This window comes from Manacus candei, unplaced genomic scaffold (assembly GCF_025592945.1).
Source record: "Manacus candei isolate 608988 ecotype Guabito, Panama unplaced genomic scaffold, ASM2559294v1 h1tg000048l, whole genome shotgun sequence".
Lineage (NCBI taxonomy): Eukaryota > Metazoa > Chordata > Aves > Passeriformes > Pipridae > Manacus > Manacus candei.
The window spans coordinates 9,044,869-9,067,867 of NW_026138096.1; the positions used below are offsets into that span (position 1 = coordinate 9,044,869).

The 22,999-nt window shown below is 41.0% G+C and overlaps 1 protein-coding gene across 1 annotated transcript in view; it reads right to left on the reverse strand.

Annotated features, from left to right (window-relative positions):
• Positions 1-17,107, reverse strand: part of UVSSA (UV stimulated scaffold protein A) — a 54,965-nt gene extending 37,858 nt beyond the window's left edge. Inside the window, exons 1-6 of the mRNA XM_051798565.1 lie at positions 16,839-17,107; positions 16,252-16,582; positions 13,455-13,575; positions 11,881-12,297; positions 10,629-10,738; positions 9,894-10,022 (exon numbers count right to left, since the gene is read on the reverse strand). Of these exons, the coding sequence (XP_051654525.1) occupies positions 9,894-10,022; positions 10,629-10,738; positions 11,881-12,297; positions 13,455-13,575; positions 16,252-16,582; positions 16,839-16,936 (1,206 nt within the window). The 5' untranslated portion in view covers positions 16,937-17,107. The remainder of the gene's footprint in view (positions 1-9,893; positions 10,023-10,628; positions 10,739-11,880; positions 12,298-13,454; positions 13,576-16,251; positions 16,583-16,838) is intronic.
• Positions 17,108-22,999: the final 5,892 nt, after the last annotated feature.

A 22,999-nucleotide genomic window follows, 5' to 3' on the forward strand; every position in this document is an offset into this window, starting at 1 on the left:
TAGAAAAAGAAGGAAAAGATAGCACATGAAGTCATATCTACTTACTGAAACACCACCCGCAAACTACAGCTAGGACCATTAAATAAATTTTGCATGGTCTAATTAACTTGGTTTGCAATCTCAATTACTTTTCACCCAAGAAATCACTTTTGCTCAGTTTTATGTGTGCCTGTTTCCCTTTTAAAAAAAAAATGATGTAAGGCATCCTCAGACAAGTGAACTCTAAACTTCATTTGTCTTTCAGCAGGCTTGATGGCTATGCATTTAAAAACCCATTCTATCTTATAAACTAAAAATTAAATGTACTCAGCTGTGATGGTCGTCATTGCATCTGCTATTTATATGCTAATACCCTCACTGAAAGATCTTGCAAATTATTCCACCATGCCAATATCTCATGTGCATCTACTCAAAGCCAACTAAATATTCTTCTAGAAGATTTTGGTTAGGGAACCAGAATATTTATTGCCATAGAACCTAGTTAGAGGGGCAACCTTAAGCACATGCATTTTTTTTTATTCAACCTCAACACAAAACATACTGCAGTCATATTAAATGAAATCTGGGGACATTCTATGTAAGAAAACAGCAACTGGGGTAAAAATAATTTCTTCAGTGCCAGTAATGGAAACTGAATAGTCAAACAGTGTATCTTACATGTAAGGACAAGCTCCTCCTTTTCCATTCCTTTATATATAATCATCCAACACAGGATGATGTGCAAATAAATGCTGGCATTTGTATGGATTTGAGAACAGTGCTTGAGTTTTCCTGTGTGCAACACAAGGAAAACACAAACTATTAACAGAGCTGTATTTATAGGGACCTCCCACATGCTCTCCCTCCCCTTCACTCCATGATCCAAGCATAAATTCAAACCTCGACAACTGCAAATTAGATATGTGGTCCAGGCAAAGCACATTTTATGTTTACCCGTAAAAGTATCACCATTCATTCTATTTGTAGTTGCTCAACAGCACACAGGCTTCTTGGCCAGGCTGACTTTTATTGAGGAATGAACTTTTCACATTATTTCCTAATTTCCAGAAGTTAGTAAAAACACTTAGAGGGTCCCAGCCCAACACTTAGCACCAACTAGCTGGAGAATGAGCAAACCTTGCTTCAAATTGCTTTAGCAATAAACAACTACCCACTGAACCAGTTTTTCACTAAAGCAGTGCACACTAGCTAGAGTTTGTGAGTATTTTCACAGTCCTTACTCAAGGCTTACTCAAGACTTTGTGCCAAAGCTCTCTCTTTTATCAGTCTGTGTTACCAGCTCCTGCACCTCTGGACCCTGGCAGGCTCAAGGTCCCAGATAAGCTTAGGAGGGATTTTAATAAAAAGCAGAAAAAGTTTTACTCATAAAGACCGGTAGGTTTTAAGGTGCAACAATTCAAAAAAACTTTCATCTTGATGAAAGGAAATTGGTATGTCCAATGAGCATTTACAGTTTCACAGAGGACAGCAAATAAAGGTAGTCTAGAAAACTGGTGCATTTAACAAAATTATTGCCTCAGGAAGACACTGTAAGGCAAGATTAGTATTTCTTTAGCAATAACCATTCAAGATGTAGCCTCAGATGTACTTTCATACCTCACTACTTGGGCTCCTACCATCCACCAAAACTAAGAGTACTTGGTCGCAAAACCATCTTAAACCTTAGGTAAGTTCATTAAAAAGGTAAAAGTTCTCTTGCATATCCCACGTTTTTCATAAAATCAGTATCACATTCAGTTTTAGTTAAACTACCAAAGGTCTCCAGGTCTAACAATGCTGTTCCATTCCACACATCCCTGTGAGCTAAAAACAAAGTCTGTTACCTTATTTAATTAATTTCCCCAAAACAAAAGATAATTGGTTCCCACCAAATTCATGCTGACATTTGATACCTATATTTAATTTGCTTTATCAAGAGTGACTATAGTGTCAGTCCCTTAAATGTCTTTGTGTAATATTTATAAAAAAATAAAGGTTGCACCTTACTTTTAGAAGTACAGCAATGTACCTGTCCCATGCAGCTGCTGTACATACATCAAGCACCACAGCTTATTACATAGTAAAAACCCAATATATTTAACAGCAGTATCTGCTATCTTTTGTTCATCTTTTCATTCACACTGGGAGATGAGCTAATCATGTATCACTCCATCAATTTGGACTCTCTGATTAAGTAAAGATTGACCTTCATAAGCTGCATTACCTGAGTTTATTCGGCTTCTGAAAGGGACACTCTCACTATCTGAGCTTAATGCTGCTACAAAAATCTTCTCTGGATTAGGTTCCAGCCAGTTCAGGTTCCTGCTGCAACAGGAGCTCTACTGTGGGTACAAGGGAGGCACTGGGAACCATTAGGGGAAGAAACAGAGACAGGACTATCCCTTTTGATTTCTGGTTGTGTTCAGATCATATTTAAGCCAACCATAAAATCATTGCAAAGATATATAAGCTGCTGTTCCCTGTACAACAGCAACCTGCACAAAGAACTCCACCTGATAAGAAGTAGATCAGGTAGCTGCATAACACACTAAGAAACACCTGGTAGAATTTAATTTTTAACATTTCAGGAATTGTAGAATGAATGAAATAAGTATTACCCACACCTTGAGAACCAGACTTGGTTTCTTCTTAACTCATGGATAACTGTGAGTAAGGAAACTCTGTAAAGTTCTATTCAGTTTTTCGTTCATCTTAACACAAAAGGAAAGGTTTGCAGGTTCAAAGACTGTGGAGTGATGAAGACAGCAAAGCTAGAAGCCAAGTGACATGCAATCATGTTTAGAGTCCATGCTCAGACAGGAATGTAGCCAGAGCAGAGCTCCCAAGGTGTTTTCCCTTCCTACAAGCAGCAGGAAAGGCCTCATTTTGTCAACAGAGAACAAAGCAGTGGTGGGGCAGCCAATGTCAGGGTTACAAGTGCTACCCCTGAACAGCCACTACATATGAGCTCCCCTCCTTTTTTCCTTCCAGACTCCCCATTTTGCAGCACACCACTCCAGATGGAATTGTTTAAAGCCACTGACTGTGAGGTCCAGGACTGGCTATACCCATTTCTGGACCAAAAGGTTGGTTTATGGTCTATTAACAACATGGTCAGCCAAAATTACCTCTTTCTTTACCACTCCCCAGAGAAGTCTCTCTGTTTTCCAGAGCTTTTCAGCTAGTCCAAGTGATTTATGAACTGTACTCCTATGATGCCTGGAAATATTTTAGGCAACACTGAGTTATTTAACTTTTTTATGATTCAGAGGCCCATACATGATAAAAGCTAAATTTTAGAGCTGAGGAGGGGAAGAATTCTCATTACTAGTCCTTTTCTTTACAAAATTTTGAAAAATGTGATTTTCATCTAAAATGTGCTATAACAAGATTCCCACTAGCACTCATTCATGCAAAAAAAAAAGTCCTACTGCATTTGATGGATTACCACCTACCACTTACACCAGAGCAAATTCTGCTGCCAAAACTTTGTATCCACCACCAATGCACACGTGCCTCTGTCTCATGAGTCAGTCTGTGCACACACACACTGTAAAATCAGTAACTAAATTGCAGCTGACTTCAATGATAACATTTATGAATGAACCTGAACTGCACATTTGTTAAAAATTATTTCAGATGCTGTATTTTTAACAGGTGAATATACAGCTTGATAAAATAAGCCTAATTTATTACAGAAAAGTCAGCAAATTATTCTATGCAGGACACATAACCTTACATAATATTCCTGATTGTGGATTTTAGATGTGGATATATTTACTTCAATATTACTGCATTTAAATTTAAATGTATGTGTTAACTTAGTACGTGCTTAGTACGTGCTTAGTACGTGCCTGAAAATTTTCTGTTTTCATAAATACATGTTTAGCAATGTACCTTCATGAACCTCACAAATAAATTCAATGTACTGTTTCCCCTTGCAAGGTAGGATGGATAAAAAGCAGGAAGCAAATTTATATCTACTACCTGCAGAGTACACACTGCTCAGTATTCATAGATGAATCAAGGGAGATGACCCCTGGGCCTGAAAAACTTAAATACTTAACATAAGGGTTAACTTGATGATAGAGACATCCCACTTTATTTTACAGTCTATTAGAAGAGCTCCAAATTGCATTGTGCGACCTGCGAATCAGATGGGGATCAGAGGTCGTCACAGTGACAACCTTAAGAATTCATGGCTAGATCTGCATAACAAGATATTTTTAATAACTCCATAGCAGGGGCAGGCTGCACAGCCAGGGCAAAGCATAAAACACACCACAGCAGCAATTCAGCTCTAGAAAAGAAGCAAACCCAACCAAAGCCATCACTCGGCTGATCAGACACCTGAACGAGCGAGCACTGTTCTGAGGGTTAATTTTACAGTGTTTTGGTTTGTATCAGTCCTACATCCTAATAAGACTTGCAAAACTAGAAAGCCCTCTTAGCTGAAAGGTGGTTACAAAAGAGATGTTTCAGAGAAATAATTATAACATGACAATTAAAATGAGGAGGAGGGAAGAGGAAGCATAAATGTATGACTTATTTAATATTTTCTGTTTACTCTTACAGTTATGGTTGACATGGCTTTTTTGATAAACATTAGCCGGGAAAAAAACCCAAACTAAAATGTTGCCGGGGCTACCAATTTCACAATACAAATGTTATTAGATTTTATTTATTCTGAACACATTACGTGCTAACAATGCATAGAATCTGATAAAGGACATCTTTAGGTGTAATGCCAACTATATTAAATATTCCTATATCTCTCTAAAGTTTTAGAAAACATACTAACAATCAACATCGAGTTACTACTCAAATCTTAACATGAAATGCTTCCAGTTTTCAAAGGGCAACTTTGTTAAGGTTTAAAAGCAGCACCTGAGGAAAAGACTTCTCTACAAAGGTGTCTCCCTTGCTCTGTGGTATCATATGTTTTAGCAGATGTGGGTCCAGGCACTGTGAGGGATTGCCAGGGACAAATTACTCACCCCCCAGAAATAACTTCTCTAAGATGAAGAAAAGAGGAAAAAGCACAGGGATGGGAGTACAAGAAGCTGTTACAGAAAGCTGTCAGCTGGACTGGATTCTCTATGGCTGCAGAAAGAAGCAGAAAGAGAAAACAATGCAGCTTTTGCTTCTGAATTTTAGAAAATTTAAGTCCAGTTTTTTTTTTTCTAAAGGAGGCACTGACTTAACTAAAAGCCAGACTTGAGAAGAGCTGGTTATAAAGCTACAAAATGATTAGATAGAAATAACTTGTTAGCACTGCTCAAATGCCAAACTGCAGTTGAATATGTCGAAAAAAAGGCAGAAATGGTCTTACAGTCAAGTAATTGGCAGAACTCTTGGTTTAATTTACAACATATTAAAATCTTAACCTTTTAATGTTAAAATATTAAAATATTTTAAGATAAATTATGAGCAGCAAATATTTAAATTATAAATTTGTGGCCATTTTCTGACATTACTCTTTCAGAAAAAAATCTGAATTGTATTACAGTGAGGTTTGAGTATCAGATCAGGTTCTGGACAACACAAGGACAGGCTCCTCCAGATCTAATTATTAATGGCATTATTGAGTTCAACCAGATGTTTCACATGGATAAAATTAAGTACACGAATAAATCAAGATCCAAGCGCGCGCTCAGATTTGACAGAAGATAAGGAAAGGTGAAACAAAAAGTAATGAATACAGTTAATGAAAAACTATATATCCCTGGTTGTTAATGTAACTCGAAATTTAAAATCCAACAAGTATCAGGCTTGTTAAATGACCACTCTGCTGACAGACAAACGAGTGGAATGTTTCTCACATCATCTTTCCTACTGGATTCTGTCAGTCCAAGTTTTAGACACCCTGAGGACTAAACATTCTGCAGCTTCCCAAAGTAATTACACAAGAGATAGCCATACTTTCAGAGTACAAAATACCACTGATGAGCTACATTTCTATCAACAATGTCAAGACTTCAAGTATTATCCTAATGGCTAATCCTTTATGGAAAGGATGTAAGTGAAAGGTAGTGTGCATGATTTAAAAACACAGTATATACTTGTCCTCTCACAGCTTTTAAAATTGCAGGATCATTTGCATCTTATCAGCTGTAAATCAGACACTAAACAAGAAAAACAATTAAAATCTAGTATTTCAAGAAAAGGAGGAAGACATCAAAAACCAGGATGATTTTTAACTAGCAAAACTAGTTTTAGAGAACAATTTAGCCATAAGTAAGTTATTCCTACAAAATAATTAAGCCTCTGGAAACAGAAATATCTACACCAATCTCAACCAATAATTACAATTGTACTTGTATAATAACTCATGTAAATGGAGTCAAGAATTAACTCGAAGGGTCTCTGGTATATTGCTGTTGTAGTAAGTTTACCTGAAAACACAGACTGAGCCAAGGCCTGGCTTTGGATCAAGGTGGCACAGAGAAAAATGTGGAGCATGCAGTATGCACTCCCTCTACTGGGCACTGGAATTATCCCGAGCAGGCATTCAGAGAAAAAAGGGATATGTCCGAGCATCCAGGTACCGTGAAATAAAAGCCCTCCTACAGCTCTCGCCCTCTTCCCCCCGGATTCGGCTAAAACACACAGTCACAGAAAAATGGATTTCAAAACTCTTGTTTATACTCCCAAAGTGCAGTTCCTGTCAGAAACCTGATTCACCCAAACAAGAAATTAACTACATTTGTGTAAGCACACAAAAACCCACTTGCCTTTGACCAACACAGCAAGTCTGTCATTCTTTGTCCACCTCCCACCCATTTGAAACAGTAACAGCTCAGAAAAAATGTCTTGATGACTCCTGATCTGCTGGGGGCACAGAAATGGGAAGAGGGAATCTCTGGGCAGCAGAGAAGTATTAATAATTATAAAATCTGCTGCCAGGGATTTGTTTCTAGACAGTCAAAGAACAACCTTTGTTTTTCTTTTCCCTCTCCTGCCACTGCTCCTGAGAGGCAAGTGCAAAATGGTGCCACAGGCTACTGGTGCTGGCAGGGTCTCAGTGTCACATGGAAATTATGGCCCTCCCTGTAATTAAGGCTCTCTGATGGTCTGAGTTCTTCACTCTCACGGAAGAGAAAAGGAAGAAGTGGTTATAGCTCATGTCACTATAAACCATTTTAAGTCAAACTGTCTCACTGTATCAAGTCCTGTGCTTTCCTTCAAGTGACTTTGTGGAAGTGAAACTCCATAAACCTACAGAAAGTTCTGTACTTTGCAAAGCAGTGGGACTTTTCCATTTTTCAGGAGAGGTAAAAAAAAACTTCCAGAGAACATAACTTGTGCTAATTTTCTAACAAGTTTGTGATTGCCCACAAGTCCTGCCTTGCAGGCTAGTGCTCCATGATATGGAAAATGAAATGAGAAACAATGGAAAGTATGGATGTAATAATTAGGATTGCCAAAAGCACACACCTTGTGCACCAAAAAATATGATTCTTCTGTGAATGTAGGCCAGGTAACCACCAATTTCTTCTCTGCAGCATAATTTATATCCAGCTACACTACTGGTATATTCATATTAAACTGCAGCATCAAGAATTACTCCAGATATATACAATTATTTGCATTTCAGCCACAGGCAATGGTAAGGGACTTCTAGACCTTCTTTCTCTTAAGTGGCAATTTAAATCTCTGTGGGATTGATAGTTAGAGTAGAGTTCACAGTAATAAATCTCCAGGTTCACTGTCTCTCACTAAACCCTTCACTTTATCAACTTTCTTGATCTCAGTTTGAGGATGGGTAAAACCTTTACTCCCTCTGTTCCCAGACAGAACAGAAACAAAGCACAGAAAAGAACAGATGAAAAGGGGGAAAATTAGTGACCACAGAAGCATGGAGACTGAGCACAAAGAAGATGTAAAAAGTCTGAGGAGAACGGGCAAGCCTAAGTCCCCAAGTCCTGATAATTCTGTTTTATATTTGCTATAAATGCTGCCCTTCATTTCTCATCTCCACATTGAGGAGGTACAGCACTCACTGCTTCCATGTGCCACCAATAACATCCAAAATGCCTCATGCTGTTGGGACAGGGTGGCTCAGAGCCAGGGCTCTGAAGGATAGACAGAACACCAGCACTTCTTCTCTGGGGTTTAAAGACACAGAAGGCAGTAAAACTTGGGCATGGCAAGAGCTACAGCTCCAAGGACACAAGGACAGACAGAGCCACAATACATAACACAGGCAGCAGTGTTGCACTAAAGAAGAGCTGTGTGTAGTATTTCATATGCTGACATGTAAATATTTGACAGATGGGGATTTAATAACCATGGTCTAAGAGATTCTGTTTATTTTGTTCTATCAGACTCTCAATTTACCATGTTTTTACGTTTCAATAAAGTCATCTGACACATGAATAAAATATAATTTATACAGTTTCCATCTGCAGTACAAAGCTCTTTATGTTCAGGTTATAAATTTAAAATAACTCAGCGCTAACACTAAATTTGGTTGTTTTCCACTGGAGAAAAGCCCTAGGTATAATTATGTATTGTTTTCAATGCTTAAGTTAACTCAATCTGCATCACCTCATTTTGAAAGTATTCTTTGTGAGCACTGTTATTATTTTCCTTTTTTTCCCTTTTAACAATGGAATTTTTTAGCTTTCAAACTAATAGAGATATTACTTACAAACATGCTATATAAACATATAGATAGCACTGATCACTCTCCAGAAGTGGCAACAATACCACTTCAAACACATCCACATGCACATGCACACACACACACACACGAAAATCAAGGCTTGAATGTCCTTTATATCTTGTAAGAAATATAGCAACCAATATTCCATGCAGAGGTGCAGCAAATGAAGCCCTGTCAAGCAAATGGCAGGAATGACAGCAGATGTCTGGATTCCTTCATAGCTGGTTGCATAAAGGTAGCACACATATTTCACTGGAGAAAAAAAAAAAAGCTCTGACAAGACAGTCTTTCAGTACTTTTCATTCAGAGTTGGCATTTTTGACTGGTGTGGCACATCAGTAGGTGTTAAGATGATGAACCAGATTAATCTTGATTAAGCTCCATTTGCACAACGAAAGCAAAGTCTGCAACACTCAGTCATGGCTAAATGAGGCTACCACAATGTAGTCCAAAGGATGATGTCCAGATTAGATTCTTACAATCCAGTAAATCCAAACCAGACTGTAGTCTGAACCCTGACCCAAACCACTTATTTTCATGTCAAGCTATACAGTAATTTCATTTGATCACAGCCAACAGAAATGAGTATTATGCAGCTCTGCTTTTTAGTTACATAAACAAGCCATTAGACTCCTTTTTGGACCTCAATAACATATTTGATCTTCCAGCCTTTGTCTATTCACAAGTTCCATCTATTTCACAAGAACTGTCATAGGTAATTAATCTCTGTGAAACAGTTTAATGCTCTAAAGCTTATATGATAACCAATTCTCTTATGGTAACCTCAATCACATTACAGGCTTACTAGAGAGAGTAAATACTGCAAAGCAGAGGAACTTCTTTACTGAACTGACAGACACTCATATAGTTTTGCAAGTTGAAAAAGAACATGAGTAGTACAGTGTTTACTGAGAAATATGCACAGAATAAGCTGAGGACATAACACTGTTACACATGAAGGAACTAAGAGTAAATAAAATCTGCACTTAGCCACTTCTCTATCCTAAACAATAAGAGGGATGCTTTAAATGGTTTTGTCTAATAACCAGGCCCATGGTGTATTATACAGGTGTTTACTGCAACTTCCCTGAGTGAAGCTACAACCAGCTAAATTAATGTACTTTTCAATAAAACTTCTGTTGAAAAGTTTCCTAGATTAGAGTTTAAGAGAAAAAAGCTTTTTTTGTATACAAGGTAAGCTTTACTAATGGTCCTCTCCAGTAAAACAGAATTCTAAGAAACTCACCACTTTTCTTTTTCTTGCTTTGAAGGAAATGTTCATTTCCTTGTATTTCTTCATAGCAGTCTCCAGTTTATTCTTGAGTTCAATGGCACATCTTAGTCGATCATCATTGACTCCTGCTCTGGTAAGTAACTGCAGAGGAAGAAAACAATGTCTTACTCATTTTTCTAGACATCTGAGCAAAACAAAATTTTTAGTTTTCCCTCATAATTAATGAAATGACATTGTCACAAATTCCTTTGTTTTACAAGTAATAATTAGTGAAGCCAATTCTTTTCCTATACAGAATATAAAAACCAACAGCAACTAGTGAAAACAAAGATGAAAAGCTATTACAAACATCTCCTGAGATTGTCCTTCTACAGGCCAAATTCCATGCAGGAGGCTCCAGGGCATACTGTTTATCTGATAGAGAGGTGCCTGACAAAAATAAGCTGTGTTTTACTTTAACCCTTTGCAAAAAGCCCTATTTTACCATATCTTAAAAAGAAAAACCAGAACACAGATAATTGACTGTTGGTACCACACCCAAGGCTGAGAGCTATCAAACAAGTTACATAGCTCCTGCAGCCTCCTTTGGTCCACCCCTACTGAAACAGAAATCTTTTCTAGTTGCTCCTATGTTTCTTCGACCTTATTTTCCCCTTGGCTCACTCTCCCTCAAGACTTTCTACACCCCAGTCTTTGCTTCACCATCTTATTATTGAAAAATAAAAAAAAATTGTCTCTTTATCCCACCTGAATCCAGGACTGCACAGAAGGCCAGAACTTATTTCTGAGAAGTTTGTGAGCATCCATGACACTGTTTATGATGGCAGTGTTATCTTCATTCTCTTGCACTTTTATATCTGCTCAAAACAGGGGAAAAAAAGAGTTAGCTCATGTTGTTTATGTGTCTTCAGTGTAGGAGCTAAAGAAGGTAAATGGAGGTAGACATTAATTTGTCTAAAATATTTGATCACTTCAGGGAAAGGTACAAACATCAGAATGCTTCTCTGTTAAGTATTAATTATTCTACCATTATTCACATATTCAAAAAATCCGGGGAGAAGATGACATTTTCAGTCCAGTGATGGCAGAAAGAGTTGTTAAACCATCACTACTAAGGAATCACCAAATAAACCACAGACGAGTTCAGCCTTACTGTTTACATTACACCTTGTCCTAAATCAAAGGAGCTGGGCCTTATACTCAATATAAAATAATCCCTGCTCTGGTGGCAATGGGGACTTGATTGTCAAAGAAGCCAGCTATGCCACTATCCAAGCAAAAATTATACTTTTCACATGTTAGTAATTCATAAATCCCACAGATTCATTTCCAGTTCTGTTCTCAGCAAGAACAGAAGCAGATAACCCTCCTTACTGTCTGCACATGAAATTCCATTAGGACAGTATTTGTAGGATACTTCCAAAATACAAACCATCCTAATTTTTCTAGAGGTGATTCACATTAGCAAAGTTATATAAAAAAAGACTTCCTAGCAAAACTACTTACTTCTTCTTGCAAGCTGTCAGTAGCAAGGAAAAAGAAAAGTTTAAGAAACACTCAACTGCTAGATTTTTTAAAGTAGCAGCTTATAGCCCAGCTATAGAAAGAGGTGAGTAGTGAAGCATATGAGAAAGCAAATTACATATGGTAAACAGATTATTTTTTTTTAAACAGGAAACTCATTATAGGGACTATGAAATGCTGTAATGCACTTGCAACAACTGATACAAAATTTCAGTCCTAGAAGATAATTAGTGAAATCTGTTACTCACACACAAGGACATCCAAAATTTCTCAGAACAGTTACAAGATGAAGCAGAAATAGAAAAAGAACTCCAAAATAAATCAAAGTGGTATCTAGGAATCCCAAAGCAAAATGGTGTCCAGTAACCCCAGCCTTTAAGTAATAGAAAAAACCCCAAGACCACAACTACAAAGCACTTCACATAAAGTGTGAAAATAGCACTTCCAACTATATGTCAAAAAATTTTCCAGGTACCTGTGGAGATTTCAAGGTCTAGAGTGTACTTATGTGAAATAAGCCCATGGTTCCTAACAAAAGTCTGGTAATCATCATCATCAAGAGCAGGGTCACTGGACAGAACTTCCGAGCGTGTGCCTCCATCCAACTCTTTCTGCTCAGGCTTCTCCTGTTTCTCATCTGACTCTTTGTTTCCATCAGTTCTGACACACTGAGAAACAGGAAGAATGTCCTTGCTGCAGCATGGCTGTTCATCATCCATGTACCCAAAACAGGACTGGTCAACCTCCACACGGGAGGATGAGGGGGCTGCAGACATTTGTTTGTTGGGTTCCAGTTCCGTGTCGTTCACAGCGAAGTTGAAAGGATCTGGCATCAGAAGCTGGAAACAGTTTTCCATCTCTGTCAGTGTAGCAGCAATCTCTTGGGACATTTCTAGCAAGACAATTGTTTTAGAATATTGTTAAATACTGTAAAATGTTAATGTCTCCAAAGCAGACACTGAGTTACAAAACAAATATGACTGCCAAAGGGGGGAATCTATTTATCCAGTGATCAGTGATGATTTAGCCATACAGATCTCCCTCTGCTCAGGAACTGTCCTTATAAAAGTAATAATACTTTTCTTGAGCAGGAAATCTAGAACTTCCTGAGTAAGGAATGTAGAATCATGTTCCACCCTTCCCTATCCTCTCTAAAATTTCAGTATGTAAAGATGACACAAGTACTTCACAGAATTTGAAAGAAAACAAGGTTCAGTGAGGATATTCTTAGTGATGTTGGTGGGTGTTCATTCTACAGCTGTAAATTCTGTAGTTGCACATAGGTGTAGCCATGAATATATGTTCTTGCTCAAAGAGATGCTACTGATAAAAATGACTTTAAGAAAGTTGAATCTCTTTAAAATTACACTCTCATGCTTTAAAATATTTCCAGCATACAGAATAAATGCAGACACAGTTGAATGCATTACATATATTAAAGTAATTTAATTAAATAACCCTTTGTAACTACAGCATAACATACTATCTGTGTTCTTCTCTGGGATTACAGAAATGTGTTTGCTATGCACATATCTCAGGGGCTCAGCCCCTAGTTAAACAGATATTTTCCAGCTGCAGTATGATAATTGTCATAGGTATCCTGCACTTTATGCAGGATTCCCGCACCTATACTTCTGGAAACAATGACTGTATATATAATATAATTCATGTCATCAGCCCAGAAGGTATTGGGAAGTCTGTGCCTAGTTAATGACACAGAAATCAAGCCACTAGCTCCAAAAAGTCTTGTGATATGCTTGCTTGGGGTTATGCATTCATACTTGACTGAATTACAGACCAGATTTTCACTTGATAACACTTTCTTTCTTTTCCATCTCTTCACATTACCCGAGCTCACAGGATGGTCACTTTTTTCCCTTGATATTCTTTAGGTGAGAGAGAGGGAGGGTCAAGCTCTAACAAATGTGCTCCAACCACCTATGGTCAGTTATTATTTGGATAGCTACTCTCTTGTTTTATGTAATCTTAAAAAAGGTTGCTTTAAAAACAAACACCAAACCAAACCAAAAACGCACTAGAAGAACTGACCTTCCATTTCTTTTTCAGTTCTTTTGACTTTTTCTTTGTAAACGTTATCCAACCGTTTTTGCCTCTCCTCCTCCCTCCTCCTTTCAGCCACGGTTCTGGCGTGCACATCTTGAAAATCCACCTAAGGGGGAAATGAAGAAAAAAGTGTAACATCCCTCGTAAGAAATATATAGAAAATCCATTTCCTAAGATCCTTATCTGTGGTGAAAAATCCTCTAACATCAGCGATCAGCCAGAAGCTCAGCAGCATTTCCTTTTATCTTTTCTCCTCCTCGAATCAATAACTACAGCAATTCTGAACAGAGCTTTTATTTCTACTAATAAGGGACTGCTGAGAATCAATGGCTTTCAGAAAGGAATCATAAGGCAGAAAAACAAAACAGATTTTCACACCTGAAGTGCAGGAATAAACTAGGCTTTGGGAGACTTTTGTCACAGCACTGGAGACAAGGAGTTAGGGAGAGTGGGCGGGAAGAGACTACGCAGGGTAAATATTAAGGTTACATGAACACATCACACTAGATCACTATTAGTAAAAGAAATCCAGGAAAATTTGTAAGCACCACAAGTATACATCTCACTTACTAAACTTTGTAAGCAAGGAAAGTAAAATACATTCAAATTCATTAAAAAAAAAGATCAAATTTGTGATTTTACAATTACGTTTGTTGGATTTTGGGATTGGGGGAAAAGTCAACATTCGGTCTCTCTTATGAGTAAAACATAAACATAAATCTGAACCACTCAAAATGGTGTTTCTTAAAATATTTGCAGTGTGGATTTTTGGTTTTGTTTTGTTTGTTTTAAGTTTGGTCTTAGAAGGGCTTGAAAATGTAAATCTTCACTCCTGCTTTAAGGAAGGGAGTCTTGATTGTGTTACCACATAAGGAAACCCCTTTGAAAAAGAAAAATACAGCAATCCTCTGATCACTACCACATAACTTTTATTCACTTCAACACAGATGACACGGAGTGCTAAGGAAGCCTGTACTTTGCTGATGCTGAAGCCCACAGGCTCTCTGGTGCAATGTTTATGGCACAAGCACTGGCTGAAGGTTTGTCACTATTGCCACTCTTAGATGATCCAGCATGTCCAGTAATGGCTCCCAGATACTGACATCCTACACCAAAGTTTTGGAGCCACATAAGTGATTTTTATGTAACAGCTGTCACAGAAACTGGCATGGAGAGTCCCCATCAGTTTAGGAAGAGAGGCACACTCACCAAGCTCTTTATTTTTAGTGGGAAATGGGTGAGATGAAAGATGGTAGGGAAAAGAACTAGTTTCACAGCCTACAGCAGCACATGGATCACCACTGAGCTTCCTACGGTTTTCAGGATCTGATTCTTCTACCAAGCTTGCATAGCTCTCCACACAGAAGTAGGAGAGCATCTTCTGACTGTTTATAAAATTATTTTGGTGATAATTAAAAAAAAAAAAAAGCCAGCCAAACCCACAAACCACACACAGAGCTAACACTTCTCCTAAGTTGCCCTATACTACTGTGCCAAACCTGTAACACAACAGCAGAGGTACTTCATACTACTAGGAAGTCAAAATGCCTCCTCAAACCTTTGGGTTGCTTTTCACACTTCCAAGTATTACGCTGGCAAAAGGCCAGTTGGCTCACATCAACTCTTCAAGTACAAGAGTTACCAAACTACCTGAGATTGCTTCTATTGATATTAATGTTTCTAGAGGAATTCAAATTCAGCTGCTCTAGAAAACAGCACAGCCAACCTCGCTGGGGAGCTTGTATCACATGGGGAGGGATCCCTCAGTCCTAACTGACCACAGGAGCACAGCCAGACCTGCCAGACTCCACAGAATTGCTGTATGCTTGTACAACAGTTGGGTAAAACTGTGTCATGTATTTAACATCCCTTGTCTCAGTCTTGCATTTCTCCTTGCCACTGTCATTTAATTTTCTTTCTTTACTAGACAAGACAAAAAAGGAGAATCCCGAGACAATCATCTTTTGTGAGCAGATGCCAAAAACTGTATTACAAAACCAGCACAGTGCAGCAAGTAGGGAATATGATAAATTTAGTGTGGAATGAGAACAACAGAAATACATCATGTATCACAAAGGTTTTTTGATGTACTCTTAGGAACACTAAACATCTGTCTTTCTGAAGAGAAAGAAAATCAGTATGTTTATTGAAAGCCTGTTATTATCATAGATAGTTTGAATGCTAGAATAGCATTCCCAATTTCATTCTTTGTGCAGCAGAAGACATACTAAAGCAGCAGAACGTTCCAAACACTAACTTGAAGACTCGAAGGGAAATCTAAAAGCAAGTGGGTTACATACAAGAAATTTCTCTTTAATAAAACTTCTTGTATGGCACAGTAACACTAAAGCTGAGGGGGGTAAACACCCACACTTGCTGCCTCTGCTGCAGAGCAAAGGGAAGATAGAACTGGACAGCTCAGTAGAGAAATCAGGTTATTTTAAACTGGCATAGAAAGTTTAAGGTATAACCATTATTTCCCTCCCAAAAAAGGGCTAAACCTTGGAGCTCCAGGCAGGATTCAGTGGGTGAAAGCAATACTTCCTACACCCTGAGAAAAGGCTGAGCCCAGCTCTGAGCACAAGCCTGGGGCTTGTAAAGCTTTACAGTCCTGAAGGATGAACTGAAAAGGTTTGTTTTCCAAAGACGACGCTCAACGGGGTGTCTCCTACAGGCAATGTCACTTCCAACTGCTTTTTCTTTTAGTATTTATCAGTTTCCTTGCTTTAAACATTTCCTAGCGATCATCACCTGAAAACACAGCAGAGTAACTGCAGAGTACCTTCTTATTCCGCTTTAAGAAATGGTATCCCAGGGAAAGCTGCTTGTAAGCCTCCCCGTACTTCTCGTGCCAGTCCTGCACCGCCTTGATGGCCGCTTTCCTCAGCTTCTGCGCCACCTCCTTGGGCGGGGGAAGGGGCTGCTCGTGGTCTATGCCCACCGTGAGCTCCAGGAACTCCTGGAAGTTGGCGATGAGCAGCGTCCTGAACTGGTGGGACCTGGCGAAGAGCTCCTGCACCACCTGGAAGGCGGAGAAGCGCATCTCGGCGTGCTCCTCCTGCAGCCGCGTCACCAGCAGGTGGAAGGCGTGGCTGATGTGCTCCTCCGACGACCTGGGCAGGGAGACAAGGGAGGAAAAGGAGCAGGAGTTACTTAACGAGAGGCTCGGCACAGAAAAACAAAAGCTCGCGGGGTTTTTTAATTTATTTTAAATTTTAAACCAGCAGTGTCTGTGCTGGCAGCACCCAGGCCCCCGACAGCACCCAGCCTCCCACAGCAGGGCCCAGGGCGGCTCCCGGGGCTACTCCGCGGCTGCCCCGCCCGGGCACAGACAGCGGGGCCCCGCTCGTTCCCTCCCTGCGGCCGTACTTGCAGATCTTCTTCAGCTCCTTCATCCTGCCCGGCTCCAGCCGCGGCTCTCCGGAGGTGGTGAGCTCCTCCACCAGCTCGGCCAGGCGCTGGTCCATGTCGGCCGGCAGCGGGGCAGCGGAGCTGCCAAGGCACTCGCCCCGCCGGGTGGTACCTTCCTCACCCCGGGGGAGCCCCGGCCGGGCTCCGGCAGCGCCCACGGGCCCGGGCGCGTCTGGGCGGCGCCATCTTCGGCTCTCAGGGGAGGCCCCGCCCCCATCGGCCCCGCCCATCAGGGAACGAGCTCCCGCCCCTCAGAGGAGGCCACGCCCCTCAATGAACCCCCGCCCCTCGGGGCTCCCCCCCCGCCCTGCGGCAGGTGGTACCTTCCTCCATCCCCCCCTTCTCCGCCCCCCCCTCCCGGCGCGTACCACCGCCCCGCCCACGTGACGTGCCGGCACCCGGAAGCGCCCACAGGGGAAGGGCGGGGGGAGCTCTTAAAGGAGCCGCGCCCCGGTTTGGGGGCCGGAGGGAGGTTTAACCCCTTGTTGTCCCCAAACACTCGTTGCCACAGAATCATAAAACCACAGGATCACAGAATATGCTGAGCTGGAAGGGACCCACAAGGGTCATCGAGCACGACTCTTAGCCCTGCACAGGGCCGTCCCCAAGAGTCACATCATGTCCCCGATGGGATGTTAAGGACTTGGAGTGGGCATGAAATATCCTCTCGTCCCAACTCCCTGCCATGGGCAGTGACACCTCCCCCTAGACCAGGTTGCTCCAAACCCCATCCAGCCTGTCCTTGGACACTTCCAGGGATGGAGCAGCCACAGATTCTTTGGGCGACCTGTTCCAGTGCCTCGCCACCCTCACGGGGAAGAATTTCGTCCTAATATCTAATTTAAATCCCCCCTCTTTCAATTTGTGCCCATTACTACTGTCCTATAACTACAATTCCTGGTGAACAGTCCCTCTCCAGCTTCCCTGTAGCCCCTTCAAACACGGGAATGTTGCTCTGAGGTCTCCACACAACCTTCTCTTCTCCAGGCTGAACAGCTCCAAATTTCTCAGCCTGTCTCCACAGGGGAGGTGTTCCAGTCCTGTTATTAATCTCGTGTCGTCTTCTGGACTTCCTCCAACAATTCCATGTACTTCTTGTGCTGGGCACATGGCACCCTGTAACTCGCCCCTCCTGCATCCAAAAAGTGAATTTTCTTAGTAGCAGCCGCTATCCAGGGCCTGGAGGGTCCATATGGAGTTTTCACAATGAATGCCATTCTCACACGGGCTCCAAATACCACATAAAATGCAATTTGAGCTCCCTATTGTGGATTCATAGGATGCAGGTGCAAGGATATGGTGGGATGGGCAAATAAACAAGCACAGTCCAAATGTGTAGCCAAAACTACAGTTTTTTTTTTCTCAGTGCTTTGTGACATTTGGCTTCAAGTGGTGTAAGCTATGGATGTTCTCTGTGGGAAGGAAAACTTCAGAGACTGGAGCATTTCTCTTACAAGGAAAGACTGAGGGAGCTGGGCCTGTTTAGCCTTGAGAAGAGATGACTGAGAGGGGACCTCAGCAATATTCTCCATTTTGCAGGACTTGGAAATGGCGATGGCTTTATAAAACTGCAGGAGTGAGAGGAGCCCTAGCAAAATGGTTATTGAAGGACTAAACTGACCTAAACTTTAAAGGTGAGCTGTGCCACTCTGTGTGGCTTTTACATGGAAATCCTTTTAGAAATTCAGGTGTAGAAATATATAAAAAAACCGGGAAGGAAACACAATGGTGAAAAGGGTCTAGTTGTCCAGATTTTCAGGGGGGTGTCAGAGCATAACTTCCACTTGAGAACCTCAGAGCACTTGATGATTGTTGCAGGTGACCCATTGGCCTGTGGAGAGAGAAGCTGATGAAGGATCACAGCAATAAGCCGAGGTACTGAGGGTAGTAAGGGGGTGTTACCTACCTGAGTCACATCCTTAAAGCACAGCACATACTCTGCTGCAGTCAGGTCATGTGGCTGAGCAAAGCACTCCCTTCTCTTCTCCCACATGCAGGAAAGCATCCAGCATTTTGCTCTGCATGTGTCTGTGTTCCAAGGGCACGTCCCTGGCATGTGTCCTGCTGCCTAGGACATCACCCGTGGCGAGAGAGAGCTTAAAAGACTTGTCTGTGTCTCCCTTTGCTCTACTTATACAGTGTGGTTCAGTTATTGGACATCATGAGGCTGCCCTGGATTCACTCTTGGCAGAACCTGACCTGTTTTCAGTTTTGGGTGCTCAATTAGAAGTGTTCTGCAGACCTCCATCTCTGAAAATGCTGCTTAAGCACTGGGAATAATCAAGACCTTGCAGGTGCTTGCTTTGAACATCCTAAAGAAGAGAGGCGTCTGAAATATCTGTTCCCATTTGAAAATGGTGTTGGATAATAGAAAAGTATTTCCATGAACCCACAGTTCAGGCATGTGTTGGAAGCAACATGTGTGAATTGGTGTTGCAGCTCTGTCTACTGGCTCCTGCGATTGGGAAAGACAGCACTGAGCACTTTTCACAAGAAATGAACTTATATCTTCAACCAAATTTACTGCAGTAAATGAATTCTTACATTTTGCAGTTGCTCTGTTATTTCTGATTCAATACATCAAGCCAATGACAACTTGCTTTTTAACGATGTTTCCCCTTTCCCCACTGCCTTTCATCAAAGAAAATGGATTTCCATGTAAAATTCACACAGAGAATGGCACCGTTCATCTTTAAAGTTTAGATCAGTTTACTCTTTCATTATTCCTTATTTGTTCTATTTCTCTTCTTAATTTGATTGAAAGTGCCTCAACAACTGCTTTTTATTAGGATATTACTAGCAGAAGTAGAATTGCTGTACTATCTGGAAACAGAATGTCAAAATGAGCCTCAAGCAACAGACTTACCATCTACAAAGGCACCAATTTCATCCCCTTGCATAATGTTTAAAGAAATCCCTGCAAGGAGCCATATGGTTTTGCAAAGAACCAGCTGATGAATGAATTCTGAGTTATGTAACTCATTCATGGTAGTCCCTTAGGCAAATCCCAGCCAGAGCTAGGCTATTTATTTATTTATTTTAAAAAATCAAAGACGACTACATAAAACTGTGTTTGCTCAAGTTGCTGAGTCCCTTTCCCCTTCTATTTTTTAATGAACATGGTAAATGTCCACCATTCAAGTATTTCTGAACATTCTTCCTCTGAAGCAACGTGGTAAAAGGCTGAAGAGAACTGGAACACTGAAGAATTCATCCAGGTGTAAAAGTCACAACCCTCTGCACCTGCATGGATTTTCCCTGGCCTGACTCTTCTGGGCTGTTCCATGGAGGGGAATGCAGGACACTGTGGAGTGCAGAGGCAGAACTGAACCCCACCTCCTACCCCCTCAGAGCCTCAGAGTTCAGTGTTAGGGTCAGTTCACACCTGGTCTCAGCAAAGCCTGAGCCTGCAGCTTCATGGGGCATGGATTGGGTCAGGCTGCTGAATCAAGGAGTTGCATTTCTTACTTCTGTGCTGAGAGATCAGCTACAGCAATGCAGTTACACTTCATGGGTTCTCCAAAGTGAGTGATACCTTGCAGGAACAGAGATTCTTCTAGAAACACTGTCCTGTCCACCACCTCTCCAGGATACCCAGTGCTATCATGACTGGCAGGAAGCATTTGCAGTGGGAATGTCCTCCTACAAGATATTTCCAGATATGACCACTTGGTCCTTCCAGAGGTCATCTCAAGTTTGTCCAGTGTCTTTGGCCAAATACACAGGCAGAGAAAGCTCCAGAATTTTGTCCACTGACACCAATGACTTGTGTCTGGCTGTTCTTGCATTAAATAAGGACCGTTTGTTCCACCACAAATTTAAAAGGTCAAACTGATGGCTCTAGGAAGGATTGTTTCAGACTTTGAGCAATACTAAATTATCTGTTGTAGTCTTTTATAAAAGAAACATCTCAGTAGGACACAGCTCCACCATTTCACTGTATGATTCTTTGCCAGGGCTTGTTTTCCAGCTTTGCAATAAAGGAGAATGTCAGTCAGAAAGAAACCCCCCCTGAACTTTTAAGATAGCTGTATTCAGCTTAATGATATGAAATTAAAAAGGAGGATTTCTTTTCCTGCCAAAATGGAACTTGGGCAAAAAAATAAAGCTTCCCTACAAATAATTTAGAGTTAAAATAACTTTGGTTTCAGGTCTGAAGATACAGAAGCACGATAAACACTGACATTAAGTTGTCACCAAGTTTGTGCCAATTGGGCTGCAAAGAAAATGACCTCCTATGTGAGCTGAATAGATGCTGAACCATCGCTTTGAGCTGAGCAAAAGGGTGACAGATACTTGAAAGCTCTGAACTTCCCCATAAGGGGTAAAGACTATGTTTAAACAGATGTTCCCAAAGGAGAGATAGCCTATTCATTAAACTATCAATAATGCAAGGCCAAAGGTATTTGGTGACCTCCTCTAATTATGTGAAATAGTGACTGTGACAACACTTCAGCTACTGCAAGGTTTTGTAACTCTGCCATAGGAGAAGATGAATGAATGTGCTCTGTATGGTCTAGATCACTAATTAAATAATCACTTGTGAGTTGGAGGGACCAGCAAAAGCTGTGGGAAAACCATCACAAATCAAGGAGAACCTTCCTACACGTGGCTTATATTCATGTCTAGAATAAGCTTTAAAAACAATCCTGCAGCAATTCCTGAAATTGCACATCAATATGAACACACCTACTAGTATCAATGAGGGTAAATTTCTTTTTCCTCCTTGGAAATATCTGTGCAGACTTGAACTGGAATTTAATGAGGATTTTTCTGTGTTAGGCAATACATGTCCACATCACAAGTTAAGACTATGACATGAATGCACCCAGAGAAGACCAGAGCACACCCCACTGCACTGCAAGTGGGTGTCTTTGGGGGTCTGGGGGATGCCAGCCTGTAAGGCAGGACTCAGATCAGGTTGCTCAGAAAAGGAGGAGCTTGAAGCTTGTTATCATATAGAAAAGGAGAGTGCAGAGGAAAAGAAGAGCCCCAAGCTTCCAAAAGAGGAGTTTCAGCCTCTGATGCCGAATCATACAGTGACAGGAATGGCACTTTCACACTTATGCAAATATTGATTTCTAATATAAAATATTAGCAGAGGTTTCTTAAACAACTTAAAGAGATTGTTTTGGGTGTCCCACTGACTCACTGATGGCACTGTTTTGGAGCTCCTTCTGCCTGATGGATGCCTGAGCTGTCCCATCCTCGGAAAGCCACAGCCTGTAATAGAACTGCGGTCACTCAGGCTGGATTCTCCAAATGAGAGACTGCACAGAACTGTGGCTTCAGATACCCAAAGGAATTGCTTTTTAATTCTTTTCCCAAGGATGTGGAGAGAACTGCTCTGAAGCTGCTAAAAGCTGCAGTGCTGCCTCCAGTTACCTGGGAATGATGAAGTCCATTCCTGACGTGAAACTGTTGTTGCCGCTTTCGAACCAGATGGGTGGTGGGTCTGCGTGTGTCACACAGCCATTGCACACCACTGCACAAACACTGTCTGATCTGTGGGGTTCCATTTCAGATTCCTCTGTCCCGTTTGTGCACCAAGCAGCTTGAACCCACAGTGACATTTCAATCACTCACTCACAGGAGCAAGCCCTCAGTCACCCATCTAAATCCACTGCATTCCCTCAGCACCAGGAGAGTGCCCAAAGGAGCCTGATCTCAGCCTTCAGGCCTGTTTGGTATTTCTATCAGCTTTTATTAGCAGTGAACAAGAAAGCCACATGGATCAAAACAAGCTTTTCCAGGGTATTTCTTTTACTGTTATGGTAAAAGAATGCTTTGTCTCTATGAAGTGATTATTTATACAGGTCAGTTTTGCAGGCAAAAGGAAAGTCCCTGGCTTGAGAAGATTACAAGGTAGTTGGGACAAAAACAGAGTGCAAAGACCACAGTTTGAGAGAGATGGAAATATTGAAGTCTAACTAAAAGGAAGAAGGAAGTGTCTTTAAAAGAAAAAGGTATCAAGTTTTGTGAAGTGTCTGTAGCCATTTATTTATGCTTTTAAGGAGGTGTGTTCCACTTCTGGGGCTCAATATGCAAGTTGGAGTAGAATGGGAAAATATTTCTTCATGTTTCATGTATTTGTGCCCCTTTGCATGCTTGTAGTTTCT